The 19,196-nt window shown below is 41.2% G+C and overlaps 1 protein-coding gene across 1 annotated transcript in view; it reads left to right on the top strand.

Moving 5' to 3' along the window:
* LOC109472138 (DNA helicase INO80-like) overlaps window positions 1-17,944 on the top strand; it is a 69,380-nt gene extending 51,436 nt beyond the window's left edge. Inside the window, exon 41 of the mRNA XM_019771714.1 lies at window positions 17,719-17,944. Coding sequence (XP_019627273.1) covers window positions 17,719-17,909 — 191 coding nt within the window. The 3' untranslated portion in view covers window positions 17,910-17,944. The remainder of the gene's footprint in view (window positions 1-17,718) is intronic.
* Window positions 17,945-19,196: the final 1,252 nt, after the last annotated feature.

The raw sequence follows: 19,196 nt of genomic DNA, 5'->3' as shown, positions 1-19,196 counted from the left end.
CTGTAGGTTTTGTGTAGGACGATATTGTGTATCTTTAACAAGTTGGAAGATGCTATTTAAGATTATTGATAGATATACCTGTACAGAGCATTTTACATGATGAACAAATTCTCTATGCGACTTTGTTTTTACTAGACTCTGAGTTGCCTTGTTCTTTCCAGACATCCTTGGTTCTTTGTTGCTTTTCAGAAGACAGCGTAGCCTCATGGCAGAGGCACATAAAGTCTGTAGCAACTAGAGCATTTAGAAGAGTCTGTGAATCCAGTATATATGTGTGACTGATGCAGAAGATAGACTAAAGCTCTTGGCAGAATAGATCTTTTGTTTAGTGTATCTTTAAAAGTCACAGTGTCCAGCCTAGACTGGCTCCAGTTGGTCTCAAAGTTGAGGTCTGATACCAGCTTCAAAAAGGGTAAAAATAAAGGAACTAGGGCAATGTATTCATTGATTTTCATGCCTGTTGATGGCTTGTGCTCTTCCCTGTGTTTGTGGCACAATAGTGTGTTCTTCCTTTCATCCCTTGGTGATGAGTTACAGGTGACACACAATTAAGGAAGAATACAAGAATTACACACCAGTTCACTCCAATGTGCACAGGTTTTCTTCCACTTTCTATTGACCCTTTCCGAGAAGCCTCGTTGAAACAAACTGCCCAGGAATTCATTTGAAGAGCCCGTCGTAAACAAGACCATGGTGACAGACAATAACGTTATATACATGTATTAGGAAACATAATTTGAATGTTGTTTATGTAGAAACACCTATGGTATGGACATAAGTGAAAAGGTACCTGACACTGGAAGACAACTAAGAGGAAGGCAACCTTCTTGATTTCCTAGCTTCATTGCATAGGAAACACACTAAGATAAAGACTGTACAACTTTTTTCTTCTATATATACACTTAATCATCACAATGGATCAGCAGCATAAGAGATGTAGGCCATATTTACTTAGTATGAAATTCAATGTACAATCACCTGTGTAGACTATTGCTATGCAAGGACTTACTTTGGTACTGTTACTGAACTCTACAGGATTCTGGGATAGCTCCAGATGTGTTATATATGGTGCAATTTTCTTCAGAATATTGGATTGCCCGGCCAATTGTCAACCATCATAATTTTATTGACATTTATTGAATTTTGCAGTCTGTTGTTAGCAGTGACATAATAATGTACAGTGAGTTACTGTCACGAACGTTTTATGTGACTGACATTCTAACAGGTACTGCCACATACAGAGACTGCAGGTGTTCAATTCATCCACATCATCTGGTATTACATAATACCACTTGAACTTAATGATGGCACTATGTCATCACTATAGTTCAAGCATTTATCTCTTGTATTGATCTGTATTGAAGAACTGTCTACAGAATGAAAAGAAATCGTGCAAATTGGCCAAAATAGGGGGAATATTTTGCCAGAGGAGTTGGCAGGCTATACACATCCTCAGCAGCTGGCATTGAATAGATTTGTGACACCTTCAAACTGAAAGCAAAGGTGGAATAAGTTCATTAGGAATAACAGTCAATAAAACTATCACGACCTTTTCCCTATTATTTCCATAGCCTGTAACAATAAAAACAACTCATGCAATCAAAGAACTGGGAATGTGTTATTTTTACAGTGTATTCTGAGGGGTATCAAAGCCGTAAACTTGAAATTGAAATTGCTGCCATCAGACAATTTCATTCTCTCATGATCATGATGAATTGGTTGATGTCAATAAAATTATAATGGTTCTCAGAAGGTTTGACAATGCAATATTCCAAGGAAGTCTCATTCCATAAAACACTGATATGAAAACTGTATTGAATAGAATTTAGACAGACCATTGACAGATAGAATTTACTGTGATTCCTAGGACACCTGGTCATGATACAGTAAGAGAATCTGACATAGTAAAGACATCATCTGACATTGATTCAATTCATCATCTTAATCATGTACCTGTTTATTTGTCAAGAAGTAAAAACCCCATGTCAGATATGACCTCTCTTTCACTGAAAAGGAAATCATCTTCGTGACATTGGTCAATTAATGGCCTTTCTCATGAAACGTTTTGTGCAAATTGGCAGAAATGCTTTGCGCAAATTTTTGTACACTCAGTAGTTGCAGATGCAAGCAAATTTGAAGTCAAATTAACATAATCAATTAGGACAGCTTCAAGTAATAAATTGTGTACAGAACAGCTTTTGGAAACGGGAGCTATGATTTCTGCTGTGAGCAGCCGTTTCTGAATCAGCAAGTTTATCTTTGCACGTATGTGAAGTACATGTAGGGTGAAACTATTGATACATTTCTTTTCATTACAGCTTCTGATACACATGTTTCACAAAGCAAAAAACGTGGCATTATATTCTCGGCTCTCGTCTTTTTCAATGATACTCAAGATATATAAAATATGGTAGATGATGGGTCTACCTGTATCTCATGATCAGATCATGTACAAGTTTATTTTTATTTGCTCAACTTTATCACCACAAGTTGGAAGTATATGTATAATTCATATCCACCAGAAAGCGAGTCTGGGAAAGACAACAAACTTGGCGTTAAGTGTGAGGATTTGGGGGGATCTGTGCTGCTGAGATTTGATGCTGCCAGCAAAAACAGTTGTGCCCCCCACGGAGAGGGAAAACAGGATTGCTTTGATGGAGATTACTCTGTTGTACTTGCAGTTGTTATCATTTATCCTGGTCACTTCCCGCACATTTTTAACTGGGTATTTCTGGAAAGTATTTCCTTAGAGTGTTTAGGTTCCCGCGCAGTTTTTATTACTTCGGTTTTGAGCACACCCATCATTATCCAATAAAAAACATGCATAAAACACTGAGTCTAGCCTTGTATCTGCTTGGAGATTAGTTAAAATGGGTTGGATACTTGTGTTTGATGTGGTGATCTAGCATGTACCAGGCTTGGCCAAAAGCAGCAGATAACATGCCAGGAGAGTTGGTCTACTAGACAGATAACATGCCAGTTGGTCCACTAAAGGAGCGGCAAACTGTCTAGTCGGCCATTTTCTTCTCTTTCCAGCAGCTTCTGAAGCCTGGCAGAGGCTACACCACAGAGGCTAGGTGTGGTGGTCAGCAGTGATGCTATGTGTGTTGTCTCTACTAGCTCTGTAGCCCATGTTGCCTTAGCAGTGGTTGATGAATCCCTCCTCCCCTACCGATAAGTGCTTAATCGGCTTCCTAATGCCCCTGTCACAGATGGTTAATAGGTTATTCTACCTGCTCGTTCACGGGTGCTACCGCTGTCCTCATGAATTTGGCTTGATGAACTTTATTAATTACAAGGCCCTGATGGCCACTTTGCCACCAGACCCACTTGGTACATGATTCGATTTGGGAATGAAAAAAAGTCAACATCTGTGCTAATGTCATATTGAAGTTTGTAATAAACATCTACATTTTGTACACACATTTGTATGTTGATATATAAATGAGAGTCAGGAATTAAAACTTCATAGTATTTTGAAACTTGACCATTCCCAACAGATTGCTGTAACAGGCAGACTTTGACCCCAGGCTTGAGATTCAACTTATGTGATTGAAGTTTTTCAAAAGGTTTTTTTTTTTCAATTTCCTCCTGAGAAATTGCCAGGGGAGGACCCTCATGTTGTAATTGCAGTCGCTCTTGTGTTTTTAATTGCATTTACACGAAATCTTTTCCACTAATTAACAGTTTGCAGAACACAGGGGGTCATGTGCTCAGCTGTGTATTAATCTAATTAGAGAAGCCCTCAGATGCATGAAGAAGGCACTCCCCTCCCCTCCCCTGCTCCCTCCCTCCAGCACAGACACACACACAACTAATGCATCCCACTCACTACCACATGTGAACTCCACAGGTAGTCACCACAGTGGTAGAAACACTTTTGAATGAAAAAATTTTGTTCTGCAATTCAGCAAATACACACTTAAAAGTCAGGATCTAAACTCATGGCATATGGAAAATTGCATGTTGACAAATAAATAAATGCATAATTATTTATATATTATATAGTCAGTAGTGAACACAAAAGCTCTTTTAACACCATTGATACCCCTAGCCTGATTTTTTCAGTTTTTTCATTCTTCTGCAATATTGAAAATGTCTCTGCAAAATGCAGACCGCAGATGGGTATTTCTAACACTGCATGATATTGTCAAAATTGAAACCATGCAGTTTACAAGATCGTTTATTTAAAGTTGACCAAAATTTATCTTCAGACACAAATCTACCTGACAGCTCTACAAACTCAGTGAAATCATGTCTACTTACTTACACGTCTGTCATCTTCTGGATATTTCCGTATGATTAACTTGACAACCTTTTGACACGGGGGCATAACCCTGCTGACTAGGTCAGTATCTAAGTGGAGGAGAGAGAGACAGCTTCTACTCATCCGGCTCTGTCTTGAACTGTTGAAGGGCCTGCCACTTACGTACTTTGCCCCATGCTCTATGAACCAAGGAGACTTGTTTAAAATTAGCTTAAACCCTCCTTCATGAAACAAGCTTTGACAAAAGCTACACCTGTGTTGTAACTAATCTCCAATCAGATGTAGAGTCAGCATTGAACAGGCTTCTTATACCTCTTTCTTGTGGTCTGCATCTCAACTACTGCCTTTCTCTACTCCTGGGTTGAAGGCAAAGAGTAAGAAATGGAACACTACCATAAAGACTTGATAGATGCTGCAAAAATACACTTAAAACACTGACTGAGTTATCAGTTGGTCACTCTCAGGCATACTGTACTTGGCAAATCGTTAACGATTTCCCAGCGAAGGAGAAAAGTGCTTTGCCCACTGCTGTAAATAATCTGACTGGCAGCCTGCCACGCTATTCGGGGAATTAAACTGCCACGACGGAGCTCTCACCGCCATCATTGCACAAATATGCTTTGAAAGTTCTGTATAATTCAGGCGAATGTTCCGCATTCACGGGCAAAGTTGTCAGTTGAAATTTAACAGTGTGCCACACAAAATGAGCTTCTATGCATGAAAGGAGGTCTGGCTGTATCGGGAGGAAATGACAGGTACTTCAGGTGACAGATGTGTCAGTTTTTAAGTTCCACTCAGTAGAGCAAGGGTGTGTTAGTCTGACCGGTGAATTTGAGCGTAGCTAGGCTATGTATGTGTAATCGGTAGCTAGTAATCGGCATGTGTATGAATTTTCAAATAAACAGTGCAGCACTTGAAATATCTGGAAAGTTGTCAAAGAGCCAGTATTCCATCAAGCAAGACCTAGAGAATATCATTGCTTTTTTTCCACAACATTATAGCTTTTAATTTTTCCATCATCATCACAGTCACATCTGAGTGTCACCATGGGGAAGTGACCTGCCCCTGATCTCAGTTAGTATGCATGAGGGGTGGGACATGTTAATGACCTCCTCATTATCATGAAATAAAGAAAGATAACTGTACAATGACACAATTTTTATAATGTCCCAGCTGGGATAACCCTGTATATGATTTGAGATTTGGTCTGTAATCTCCAAGCAGATGTAAAATTGCAGACCACTACTAGGAAGATGTACATGTATTTGTAAAGGGTGAAAGCTATATTACGAGTTGAAGTTCAGTGGATACATTTTGTAAGTTCTCTGTGCACTTCTCAGAAGTTTTCTGTATCTCTTATCATGTAATTAGCTTGATACTTAGTAGTACTGTACTTCCAGTCTGAGCAAGGTTGCAAAGATAGACCTTCTTGGTCTGAGATCAGACCATACTTGCTTCGTGCACACGATCAGCAATAATGAAGTTTATAATAATTTTACATGATGTTAATTTCGTAGATATTGTCATTTCAACCCAAGGCACGTGTTTCCTGTGCGGCGTGAAAAGTAATTCAACTGAGGAGACATGAAAAGCATTGTACGGCCGTTTAATCACCACCCGGGCCACCTTCCCTCAGATCTTAATTAGGCATTCCCGATTTTCCGGAATTTTCCAGCCTAGTTACATGCATTATGCATGTTCCACGCTCCAACCTTGGAACCGATCTCTCTCCAGCTTTGTGATCTTTCATTGTGAAAATCATCGGAGCCAGATTATCGTGTCTGGAAACGAAACTGCGGCATTAACTCCCGTGCACCTGGATTAGCGATGTCATCCATCTACGCTCCTGGAGGCTGTCAGAAGTGATGCTGCCGAAGCTGGATAACATAATCAGCCGTCGACGTTCGTAACAGGAACGGATATAACGATTACGGATCCTTTTGTCCCGGTTTCACAAAGGTGAACAGCCAACCCAGGGGAGCTCATGGAAAAAGAATGAAGATTTATCCAACAAAACCTGCCCCAGATTCCTTCTCCCTAGGTGCAGTTTGATTACAAATTTTTAATCGTGGCCGCTGTTATATTATGGCCTTCCTGCATTTTATGGTTACTTACATTTGATGAGGTTCTGGATATACACTGATATAAAGTGAGCTGTGAAGCTTACAGTCTTTTCTAGTGTACTTGAGAAAAAAGCATCTATTTCCTCTGTTTGCAGGATGTTTTGTTCAAGATTTTCCACTATTGAATGAATTATGTAACAAATTTGTATTGCAATGTCTGTCATAAACAAATGAATTGTTACCTGCGCCAGAGGTATAAGCAATCAATATTGGCAGCTGTAAAAGCTTCAATCATGAAAAAAAAACACCCCTTAAAACATCATGAAAATGTTGAGGATGAATGAATTTTATAGCCAACAAGTGCAAAGTGTATTTCAAGCACCTAACTGTATTAGAAAGCAAATCTGGATGACCACAAAATCTGCTAGTGGCCAGCCCATAGGAAATCAGCTTGCTCAACGATCACCTTAGCTTGACCGACAGACACCGCCAGCTAGCTCTACTTCCAAACGGCTGGTTGACATTGATTAAAAGAGCCTCGGCGCAGGCGGGGGGCATCATGCCGCGGTCCCCGCTGAACGCTGAACTTGCCAGAGCAAGTAATTGCATTTAGATTTGTACTCCATTTCCATCTCCCCGGCCGCACATTAAGTGACATTAGCGGCCCCCTTGGGTCAGCAAGGTGCACCGCTGCATCCTCTGCACTACTGTACATGATGCTGTATTTCCAGCCTTCAACCCTGCAACACCTAACAGAAATTGTAGCCCTGAAAGGTTCAAAGCAGCTGTCTAAGGTATCTTAAAGTACAACAGCAGCTAATTACAATAAGAAATGTATTTTGAAGGTAAAGAGAGAGTTTTCCGAGCACTTAGTGATTTTTGGACGCCGTGACAGCGATCTGATTAACGGCGTGTGCGCTCGTTTAACAAGCCCGGGGAATGTAACGTTCCTGTGACTGATGCTGACATTAATGGCAGGATATGGGACGTATCCCCGCGGCCCTCCCGCAATTAATGACATTATCCCATACCTGGGGGACCCGCACAAGCCCCAGGTGATGCCAATTGACCAGCACACAGCCAGTTCAACTGACCATGTCGGGCCTAATGTGCATGTACGGAAGCTGTCCAATATGATTAGGCGAGTGGATGGACCGATGGGACTGTACCAGATGGAATGTTGCAGCAAAATTTTTACAAATACGTATTCCTGCGGGCATATTTCATAGTGCACATGTGACTCTATTCGCCTATTTTATTGATAAAAGAGATATCATTATGATAACCTGCAGGACAAGATAGTAATTTGCTGTTGGACTTTTTTCCCTTTAGTTCCTCTTTTCTATTATTTCTTTTGATACATATTTACATTGTAGCGTAGATAAATCTTTACTGCCACCTTTTCTCATGTTTTTAACCTTGTCAGTCCTAACAGACCTTTTCAATGATGTGTGTGTCAGATGTCAAATGCTCGCCTACACTTCTTTCTAGACTTTCGTCTCCATTCATGACCCCTCCTTTCTCCGTTTGAAAAATTTCACTCTGCACTTCCCCATATTTCTAATTAGCGCAGCCATAACAGAGGTTGCGAATAATCCTGCCTCCCAAATAGTAGCATCATATTCTGTTGATCTAAGAACATCGGATATAAGTGAACTATCATGCCTGGTAAACTGCCATTTAGTTTCAATTTAGATAAGGAGTGGAGCTCTGGTGGTTTGGCCCTGCGGAGCACTCATCATCGCGATAAAGTAATTGTCACCCCAGGCAACATCCAACAGGGCTCGAAATCCTTTCTTTTCTGCATACCTGCACCGGTGCAGGAAACACTGAAAATTATCTGCGTCAACCAAATTTTACCTGCACCACTCAGAACTTAGTAAGCATGGATCACACTAAAAACTGTTCAGAAACCATTGCCATTACATGAATTACGGTGGGTGACAGTATCGGTAATGAAAATCCACATACACATACCGGGGTACATGTATATAAACCCAGTACATGGACCAGTGCAAGTCAGGTGCAGGTAGACATTATGCATAGACCTGCATAGCTCCAATAAAAAAATCTTATTTGCTCTTGAGACTTTATTCGAATTTCCATCATAGTCTTCCTGGAATTCACACAATTACATACATTTTTTTCACATAATTACATACATTGCATTACACGAACAGTGTTATGCAGGTGGTATTTCAAGCCCTGTCTAATGTTCCCTCTGCTGTGGCGGCGGCTCCCAGCACGTGACTTTGATTACCGCTAAGTAATTTGTTATTTCATCCCCTCTTACCCCCGAGGTGTAATGATGCCTTCCAAGTTTGAGTCACTCCTGTATTGATCGTGTGCTTGTGTGCGGGCTTCCAAGAAGCTCGTGGATAAAAATAATGACAGGAAGATCGGGTAAGATATAGGATGTGCACTGCACGGCATGAGAGATAATATGCTACCATGGCATGTGAGAACCAGTGCAATCAGTTCTATATTGATTGTCCATTGTCTGGGCTTCCAAGAAGTTGGATAGAAATAAGAACAGGAAGATTGGATGGGCACAAAATGACTAATATCGAAGACCTAGCTACACTATATACGGAGAAAACCCCTCATACATAATAACACATTATTTATCAGCATCTTCTTGTTGCAATCATCTTCAAAAGTTTACAACTATTTGTCATCCTGTAGATATCTAAGATGAAAATGGCAAGTGATTGAATATCGAAGCCATCTCAGAGCATGCAGTTGTCAGGATGCAGAGTCGTCACAGGGAAACGAATTGTTGGCCTTTTACAATCTGTTGTAGTTGTCAGGATTCCTGTGTTGTCAATTAGGCGGAGGCGCAAACAATCCTGTGCACCATAACTCACTGTCATGATTCTACCAGCAGCTCATCCTTCTACACCTGGTGCCTGCTCACAGTCTCCTGTCTGCATTTGTCTTTGTAGCCAGCACCCGTTTTTCCATCAATTGCTGGAACTTTGTTTGTGGCATGTGAGGGAAAAATTTTTTAACCAATCCGTCAACCTTGATGGACAAAATTGAAACATCCAAAGGACCACCACCAACCACTCTCAACCCCTTGGTTTGCCTCTCAAAATGTGGGACATTGCATTTTCAAATGCTTGAAATTTGTCCCTGGACCTCCTAGATTGCAAGCACTTTCCCCCCAGGTCCGAATATGAACCTGGGCTGACTCCGAATATGAACCTGGGGCTGATGGAAAAAAATTTTTAGCTGGCTAGAGCCCTGAGTCAGAAAGGTGGTGTTAGAGGCTAGAGAACTGCCCAGCCAGTCACACCATGGAGGTTTTAAGCCCCTTGGTCGCACTGTGATTTGCTGCTGTGATTTTAAACCCTATCAAACCGCAGGCTCAAACCACATGTAACTGATCTGCTTCACCTACAGGGAGGGTTTATCCCAAACATGGTTTTTAGTTCAACCCTTGAGAGCGACTACATGTACATTCAATAATTGACAAACTAGTTGCTCTCTTGTCCAAGAAGTCTACCCACTGATGAATGTCATTTAGTTTTTAAAATAAATGCTAGTGAAACCTGTGGCATGGCTAGAGTCACCCGTGGCTTGCAAAGGTTAATCAGAATAAGATAAGGTCGCAAATTTGAGCAGCGGGCATTCCGTCGCTGAGCTTGTAACATCGGCATGATTAAATCCTGCAGAAAGTTATTCCTCCCCAATGTGTGGTTATAGGCATGGGGCTGATCGTTTCATAAAACTATTAATCTGTGATGAAGACAGATGGCAAGGGGGGGGGGTCATGGCAATACTCTCCAAGCAGAGGTGACACTTGTTTCGCACATTTTTAGGCATTTTGTTATGCTTTATATTTTGTCAGCTTTTCTTTGGGTATACTGGCCTAACCCAAAGACAACCCAAGAAATTAGAAAGCCTTAAAAAATGCCTTAGAAAAAGTCCAAAATAAGCCAAACCTCTGCTTGTATGGAGAGTACTGTCTATTACATGAATCCTGGTGATTCTTGGAAGCCTTTTCACAGCGCACTGACTGAGACTGAGTGATGGCACGGTGCTACAGTCCATTTCACTGGGAGCCTTGCCGTCAGCAGTTTGTTATAGAGTAGCTCATCTTTTCTCCAGCTAAGTCATCTTTTACAAGACAACCAAGTACCTCTGAGTCACTGTAGATGTTTATGTACCAGTGGTAGTGCTTCCTCAGTCTGATACACTTGTCGGATTCAATACACACTACGGTAACTATAACCTTCAGTACTGTACTTGCGACATGTACATTCATCATCACCATTACAACTTGTGTGACCAAGAAAGTAGGGTGTACACTGGAGGAAAGAGGACATTCTATATGCTTTGATTTGCTTCAACATCAGCAACCTAAAATGCATGGTTGATAAAAATTTGCATTATCACATTCTGAAGATGAATCTAGAAACGCCCCAGAATTTGTTGATGAATATGAAGCCATGGCAGGGGACTACAGTTGTAAAATGATTTTGCAAAAAAATTATATTATCATAGACCCCAGGTTGATAAATGCTTTACATATGAAACGATTAAAGGCAACAGAACAATAGGTTTTCGTTCAATGCTGTTGTTTTGTTTGATTCAAAAATTAACATTCTAATTGTATTCATGGACCCTGTTGTCACAGACCTCGTTGACCTCCACCACATAATTTTCCCTGCTGTGTATCATTGGCAGAGTGTTTCATGAATATGACAGGACGGACCCAAGTATTTCTCTTTCCCTTCTGGTTAGTAAGTATCTTCCAGCAGATATTTTGGTAGCTGCAGGACAGTATCATTGGCAGCTGCAGTATCCAAAACACCACCCTGGCTGGCCAAAAAAAGACACCAATATAAAAAAGACAAAAACAAATGTCAAAATTAATCTGAAGCTCAAACTTATGCTTGGAGAGTACTGGTTAGTTAGGCTGTTGGAAAATGTCCAGATTTTCTGACAAAACAATGTCCTTCGACTGCTTCCTTCGCCTGAGTGAGCGAGCTCTTTTCCGTCCTGCCAAACAGTGCCTGTGAGATCTAGATAAGTGCATGGAGTTTCCTCTCCTTCCATGAAACAGGTATATGCAGCTTCCTGTTGCCCCATGGAACAGTCATACCAAGGGTCATGAAACATGAGGGGCGAGTAGAAAGTCTCCTGACCCCAGGAATCAAACCCAGGCCACTAGGTCGAGAATTCAGTGCACCAACCACTAGACAGGTTACTGGAAGTTGGTGGCACTTGAATCCCATTGTTACGGTCAGGCATATTTTTAGGGTTTTTTTCTTTCGCACACATTTTTTTTCTGGACCTACACTAGGGTCAGTGGTAGACCTCACAGGTAGCAGTGTTCACCCAGGACAAAGGCCCCATACCCACACTTCCTCTCCTCAATGGCATCATCAAGCCCATGAATGGAGGAGGCAGGCCACCTTTGTAGCCTTGAGTTCATTTTGCTGAAAGGGGTATTAATAGGCATGAAATTGGTGCATTGGCTGGTGCCATTTGATTGCCAATGGTCTGATTTCACCCTCAATTAGCATGCAATGTCCTAATAGCAATGTCCTGAAGAAGTGGCCTGTGTCTTACATGTGTAAGCATTTATCATCCCTGTCTCCTGAGGCAGATCTGTCAGCTTCAGGACTTGGTAGTCTAAAAGAGCATGTCTTGATAGGAAACTAGCATCTGCTATGCTTCCGAAGAGGCTGAAAGAGGCAGGCTTCTGAAGAGGCTGGAAAGAGTAGAAGTTGCCAAATAGCTTCAGAGCAAACTGTACTCCTTTAGCGGACCAGCTCCCCTGATATGTTACTTGTCTATTTGGCCAATTTCTACTCTATCCAGCCACTTCTGAAGCCTGGTAAAGGCTAGTAGAAAACTACCAGGAACCAAGTCTGCCAGACTTTTGTGTTTACCATCCTTTTTACCGATGTCAGATTAAAAGAACCATTACTGTTGGCAGTCATTGACCCAATATCTGCTGCAATAGGTGTGCACTGTGACTGTCTTCCTGTATTTTAGCTAGAGAGAGACAGCACAGAAATATACCCGAGAAAATTCTCCATCACTATCCAGTCTAATCCTGTGTAACAGGACCCACAATGGATCATCAGTGATACCAAAAAAAACTAATATATAGAACATTTTTAACATTAATATCCAAGAAATATAACTCATTTTTAATGACTTTTAACCCCTTTTTATACAATTTTTTATGAATTTATTATTAGATTATTACATGTCATTTTCTGATATTATGAGAAGACTGCTGGTTAAATTATGCCATACTGCATCATGTTATGAACAAGCTACCATACACATGTATTTCCATGCAAAAGTGAGAAGTTGAATACAAAGTTGTTTATTTCTATTATTACTTTATTACATAACCCCTTTTTCTCTGAAATGTTGCCGGACATTTTCTTGACCTCTTCTCTGAAATTGTTTACCAAGTGTACAGACTCTAATTTCCTGTGCCGGGCCCCTTTCTTTTCAGTAAACAATGCTTTGACCCCAATTTGTGTGTTTTTGTATGTGAAATTTATTCATTGGTCTACTACAGAGTCATGTATGTGGTGTACAAACAGTAATCTCCAAGCAGATCATACGGTGGCAAGGCAGTATCCATTGGCCAGAGGAGTGTCCATTAGCCACCGAAGATCTGCCTGCACTCGCACAGGGAGGAGCACTTCCTTTCAAAAATGGTGTTTCTGCCCCTCCTTGTGCCCCTATTAACAACAATTGAAAAACTGGCCACGCTAAGGTTTTTACAAGCGGTTTATAGCTTGAATCTGGGACAAATTCAGTCACCCGCGCACATCTCAGTGGGAGTTCCCCCCCTAACTGAATCAGATACAATTCTGTATGCTGGCACTGTGATGCTTTCTGAAACATGGAAATGGATACTTATGGTTAAAATTTAAAACCCCATGCCAGACATTACAAAACACAAGGTGAACCTTCTCCTCCGGATCCATTGTTTAAACTGCCCAATACATGTATAACAGTTGGTGTTGTGACCCATAGACAGACTTCCTGTAACGGCCAACCATGCAGCCCCACAAGGAGGACAATAGCCTTGCCCGGTGGTTAGGGCAATAAACTACTTGGCAAACACATTCTGAGTAGGCAACAACTAGGTGTTAATAGCCTTTGACGTTTCGACTGCAGGCAGATCTTCGGTGGCTAATGGACACTCCTCTGGCCAATGGATACTGCCTTGCCACCGTATGATCTGCTTGGAGATAATACAAACAGCACAGGAGCCTGCTGGATGGATGACAGGCACTCCAGCTGTGCATGGCATTCTTGCTGGATACATCAGGAATACTTCCCACAAAATTCTAGCTATACTGTGTAATACTGATATACCATGCATTTGGTAGAAATATGCGGAACAATGAGACATCAAAGTCATCTAGCCACGTGTTAAAAATTTCCTAACATTCTTTGCGAAGATACTATGTCAGTCAATCGACATCTTAGTTTATTGAACATTTTTTTATAATCCTCCTAAGTCGCCAAAGTGTAGTCTATGCTGGAACTGAAACCATTGTGCAGGTACTTAACCATGCACGACTTCAAGCAGAAACCAAAACAGTACAAAGCTCCCTCACTCCATCCCTATTGTGGCCCTACAGAAAGCAGAGATTTGTTTAACTATTGCATTTGTGGTTGGCAGCCCTCCCCCTTACACAGACCACACACTTAAACCGTCCCACTGCACTTCCGGTAAGCTCCGGAGAGAAAAGAGATCACATGATGGCTCAATCTGATCCTCCTGTTGCCAAGGTTACGCATTGTTGTCCCGGTTGTTCCTCCACTTGTGGGGTCGTTGACTGAAGATGACTGGAGATCGGCTGCTCGCGTCTTCCTTCAGTGTTTCACCAGGTGTATCCCTCAGCCAGGTGAGAGAGGTTAAAAAAAAGTCCTCTAGACGTCAAGTTCTCGTGGAGAAGAGCATCACTTGTACATCACTTGTTTACAAGGGAAGACTGGATGCAGGAAACCTTGAGCAAGAGGCTTTGAGTTCAGTCATTATAATAACAACACTGAGTTGGGGTTGTACAAGCTCCAGTTCTGTGAGAGAGAGAACAATTCCCAACGCGTCCTCTGAAGGACAAGTGAACAATGAATCGGGTAAAAGTCCCCAATTGTTTGGGTTACTTGCCCATGAAAGAACTACAATAGCTTGAGAACTTTCCCACAGTAGTTGGTTGAGTAGGTGTCTTTGTAACTGCAAGATAGCTGTGATGGAATGTTTTGATTTCTATAACCTCTTAATTTTTGTTGTTGTTAGAAGCACAACGTCTGTAATGATAGGTGTGATATAGATGGTGAGGGATGTTTAGGTCATCTAGACAATGCCTTTTGACAGAGACAATGCACATACCTGACTAGAGCATTGTAAAAACAAGTTGATGTCCGTGGGAGTTACTTGCTTTAACTTGTTGTAAAGAAGAGATTACTGGTAACAACAGTGTAGAGTCTCTATATGGACTTCCTCATAAAAAGGAAATCTTATGACATAAACTGTCATGAATGCTGTAGCTCTATTCTAATCATGTGGCTCAAATAAAACAACCATTCATGTCAAGTTTTATAGACATGTTGGATTTTGGCACATTTTGGCTGCTATTATTTTACTGGGTGGGTGTAAAAATGTAGCTCACTTTCATATTAGTGTAAGTGTGAATTACATCTGTACAGGAACAAATAACATTTAAAAAACTTTGGGTTAAAAGAACAGTGACAAATTGCCTTGACCTTTGTGAAAACAGCAGCGCAGGATTAATGTAGTTACTAAACATTGCTTCCCTCTCAGGTTGACACGATGCCATCATTACTCACACCTGACAACTCATAAAGTGGGTCACTAAACGTTTGCCACATCCGGGGGGATAAGCAAGCAAACTTTTGTGTTGCAGGGCAGATCAAAAAGGACAGACTCAATGTTATCATAGAGTGAGCTTGCGTGGTGCTATAATGTATATATTGCATCACTTTTTATGACAACAAGTTATTTTTATGGAAATAAAAGTATTTTTTCTTTGTGCTCACAGTATGTTACACAAATATCTGCATCAAGAAACATGGTTTCTTTGATGTGAGGAATAAAAATGGTATTGACAAACAGTCAGACCATTAGTAACCCATGGCTGGAGTAGTCATGTTTCCAAGAAACATTGTGTTGGTGATTCTTGAAGTCTTTTTCAGCATGCATTAACAGTAGAGACATAATGGCATTGAGACATAATTAAGAAAACAAGGCCAAAAAAGCAATAGCCCAAGTATGAAAACTGCTGTTCCCTATACTTTTAATGGTCTTATGGCAGGTTATAGGAAGAGTATATTGATGCTGTGAGCTGAACAAACTTGAACCACGATTGAACTATAGCATGCATGACTTTCTAAAGGTGTTGTTGTATTACCTGAGCCAGACTCATCCATCTCATCTTACCCACCCTCATCTCTCAAGTCTCAGATTTGTCAGACATGACCATACATTATGTAGTACCATCGTATACATAATATATATGTGTCTTGAAAGTTACAAGCTTCTCTGAAAAGGAAAGTCACCTAAGGACAGTGTCGTGGCTCTGTTGAAGGGTACAACCTTTAGTGAAGAGTCACCCGAGGACAATGTCTTGGGTCGCCAAGTTTGGTTTGCTTAATTATGTAAGGACAGTAACTAAAGGTACTTTTATCATGTATTTTTAAGGAGGTTTGAAGCAATTCACATGATGTTCATCTGTAACTCACTTAAATGCACTGTAGATAGAGTCCTACAAGTTCTCAGGCATGAATAGAAAAGAGGAAGTCACATAAGTTGCTTAATGTATTCGGGCTATTTCATCGAAGAATATACATTTTAGTCATGGTACGTGCGGACATCTCACAGAAGACATTGGACATCTCACTCACCCTTCCATAGACATAATACAACATGTATGTACAGCAAGTAAGAGCTGTCAACTGTTCCTCAATTTGTTTTTTGAGAATCTTGTATACTATAATACCGTAATGATACGTGGAGATGAGCACCCCAATTTTTATGGTCATATGGTCATGAGTATTGGATATCAAATTGTCATTGGTCAAGTATATGACACACCTTGGTCACCCCATATACATGTATGTATATATACATATTATGAATATCCAAGTTACCATGCAAATGCTGCAGAGTTATCATCCGCTTAGTCACTCAGACTCACTACATTGCTCTGGAACTATTAATACACCTCCTTAAGTACACTACAAGGCCTTTTCATTATACTCTTGTATAGACGATTTCCCCCATTAAGCCATGACCTTGAAGTGAACCTGTCTAACCTTAATAAAGAAAATGTCTATATCAAATATAATTCCATAATCATGTGCAACCTGTAAAGCAGCTTAGATCATTATATAAGGTCATATTTGACTACTCTCCAAGCAGAGGTTTAGGCTGCGGCTTATTTTTGACACGTTTTTATCAGGCTTTCTTTTCTTGCACCGGCGTCTTTTTTACGCCAGACAAATGGATGGCTAATGGATGCTACCCTGCCAATTTGACACTGTTTTGCAGCCACCAAATAGATCTACTTGAAGATTAACGTTTGACTGTTTCCCAGCACATGTTACTAGTATAATAATGGCTTCCTCTAGTGTGCTGTTTTAGCCAGAATCTTTCCCTGATCTTCTCCAGATTACGCGGTTATGAATATTTTATGTCGCCCATTGTTGAACCCGTGGCCTTTCTCACTTCACGAGAAGTGACCCAGAAACTTCCAGGTTTACGAGAAGCCCGGCTGAACCATGAGAGGTCGCTCGGGGGGGGGTGTAGGAGCGCAATATTTTGCAAGCTGCTTGCTCGGAAATGCAGGAGAAAATTTTTGTCTGCTGTTCAGTCGTGTGGATGGATGAATTCTGCTGCGCTTGTGTGTTCATGTTTTGATAAGCTGAATCTTGTGTTTCATTTCCTTTATACCGGCATACCTGCACGCCACACCTAATTACAGTCCATTCTGGCTCATTTCTGTAATGTATGGACATGTGTTATTTTAAAGGACAGGCTTTAGACTTTTACAGTGAAGAGCAGAGTCTCACATATTCCCTTCGAAATAAAACCCAGATTTACAGCTTTCCAATATAACCAAAGTAAACAAAAAAACTGCCCTTTCAAAAACAGCACCTTCTCTTTTGTTGTACAGTGCATGTCACTCACTATCTGGTTTAACGTCAGTTGTTCTCCAGGTCCCGAAGGTTAAATGTGCTTGCACACTGATGCTGAGGCTTGATGGCAAATATATGTATATGCAGCATAACAAAAACAAGAGGAGGTAGATATTCTACACTTGTTCCCAAGTTTGTATTGGTGCTCTAATTCTTAATCTCTGTCCTTTCTCATTTCTGCAGGTGGGACGACATCAGGAGCGTCGCCTGGAACCCCTCCCTTGCTGAGACCACCTGTTTTCACACCCCCGCCCAGCAGAATGGCATCATCCCACTCCACACAGCCCGGATCGTCCCTCTTCTCCCAGGGGGTGGGGCAGGGTGGCCCCTTCAGCCAAACTGTCCGAAACAAAGGGCCAAGTCCTAGCCAATGACCTCGGATGACCCAAGATCTCCAGGTCCCACACAGGGAAGGGAGCTTTTACTGCAAGGCAGGCCTGGTCTCCTTTTTCTGATGTTCGGTTCAATGTTGATGCAGCCAATGCAAAGAAACTTTCCTTAAAATTCATCATAAAGCACTGGTGCAGTACAGAAGTGGATGCCACCACTTTTAGCCACGATTACAGAGGCATGTGTCACAAGTTGAACTTTTCCTACTTGGATTGAGGATACACTAAACCATGCAGCAGTGCTTCAAAATAGACCTTCTTGATGAAACAATTCTGCATTGCTTGCCTTGAAGATGACACTCACTGGTACTGTGAAGAAAACTGTCACAGTATGTTGAAAAAAACTGTGATTTTTTAAGACGGAAAGAGCATACATTCACAGACACCATGTGCAGATATAAGAAAATGGAAACTGAACGTAATTTATACACATTGTATAATTTTCAGGCATCATATTTATTGGGCAGGTCTCTTGAGGGAGGGTGGGGCAGGCACTATCACCTTCTTATGTCTTCAAGGTCAACCGTTGTGACCTTGACTGAAGGACACAAACCTGCTGCCTCAGAGAATTGTGGGATATCGTTGGGACTTGCTGTGGACTTATGAAATTGCAAATTGATATTGGCGTATTCTAAACGCAGTCAGTTAACATGCTGCAACCATGCTGCAACATTAAATATGGTTCAGCTCTGCAAATTACATTACATGTTTATTTCCTTTCCAATGGATTCAAGTTCAGATTATCGAGCTTAATGCAGTAGCTCACGTAAAGATACTAGTACCACATAACAACAGTGCAATCACCAGTTTGACAAAATGCATGACAGGGCAGGGTGAACAGCGCAGCAGACAAACTTGGGTCACATTGAATGATTCATGTTTTTACCAGTAAGAAAAAAATGCAAACATTGAAGCATTTTCAGTTTTGTCTGTTTTTGTACTGTACACGAAGAAGTCTTCCTTCTTGTCAGACTTGTTCTTTGTTAGTATAATTGTAACCTCCAGTGGGAGAGGGTGGATTTACAAGAGAAGAAAGAGTGTGAATTGGAGGACACCCCCTGACCGAGCAGTGGTAGCGCCCAGCTGAAACCAACAGGTGGATGGAGGTGCATCTGCCTGACAACCACGACAATGGATGAAGACGGTCCTCCTTGCCACCCACCTAGCCTGCCCAGGGGGAAAGCATTTCACCAATTATCCATGTTGATACTTTTGTAAGGAAGACAAAAAAGAGCATCGCACCAAAGAATAAGAGATATATTACCTACATAT

The sequence above is a fragment of the Branchiostoma belcheri genome, unplaced genomic scaffold (assembly GCF_001625305.1).
Source record: "Branchiostoma belcheri isolate BF01 breed outbred unplaced genomic scaffold, Haploidv18h27 scaffold27, whole genome shotgun sequence".
NCBI classification, from domain to species: Eukaryota; Metazoa; Chordata; class Leptocardii; order Amphioxiformes; family Branchiostomatidae; genus Branchiostoma; species Branchiostoma belcheri.
This window is presented reverse-complemented; position numbering and strand designations above follow the sequence as displayed.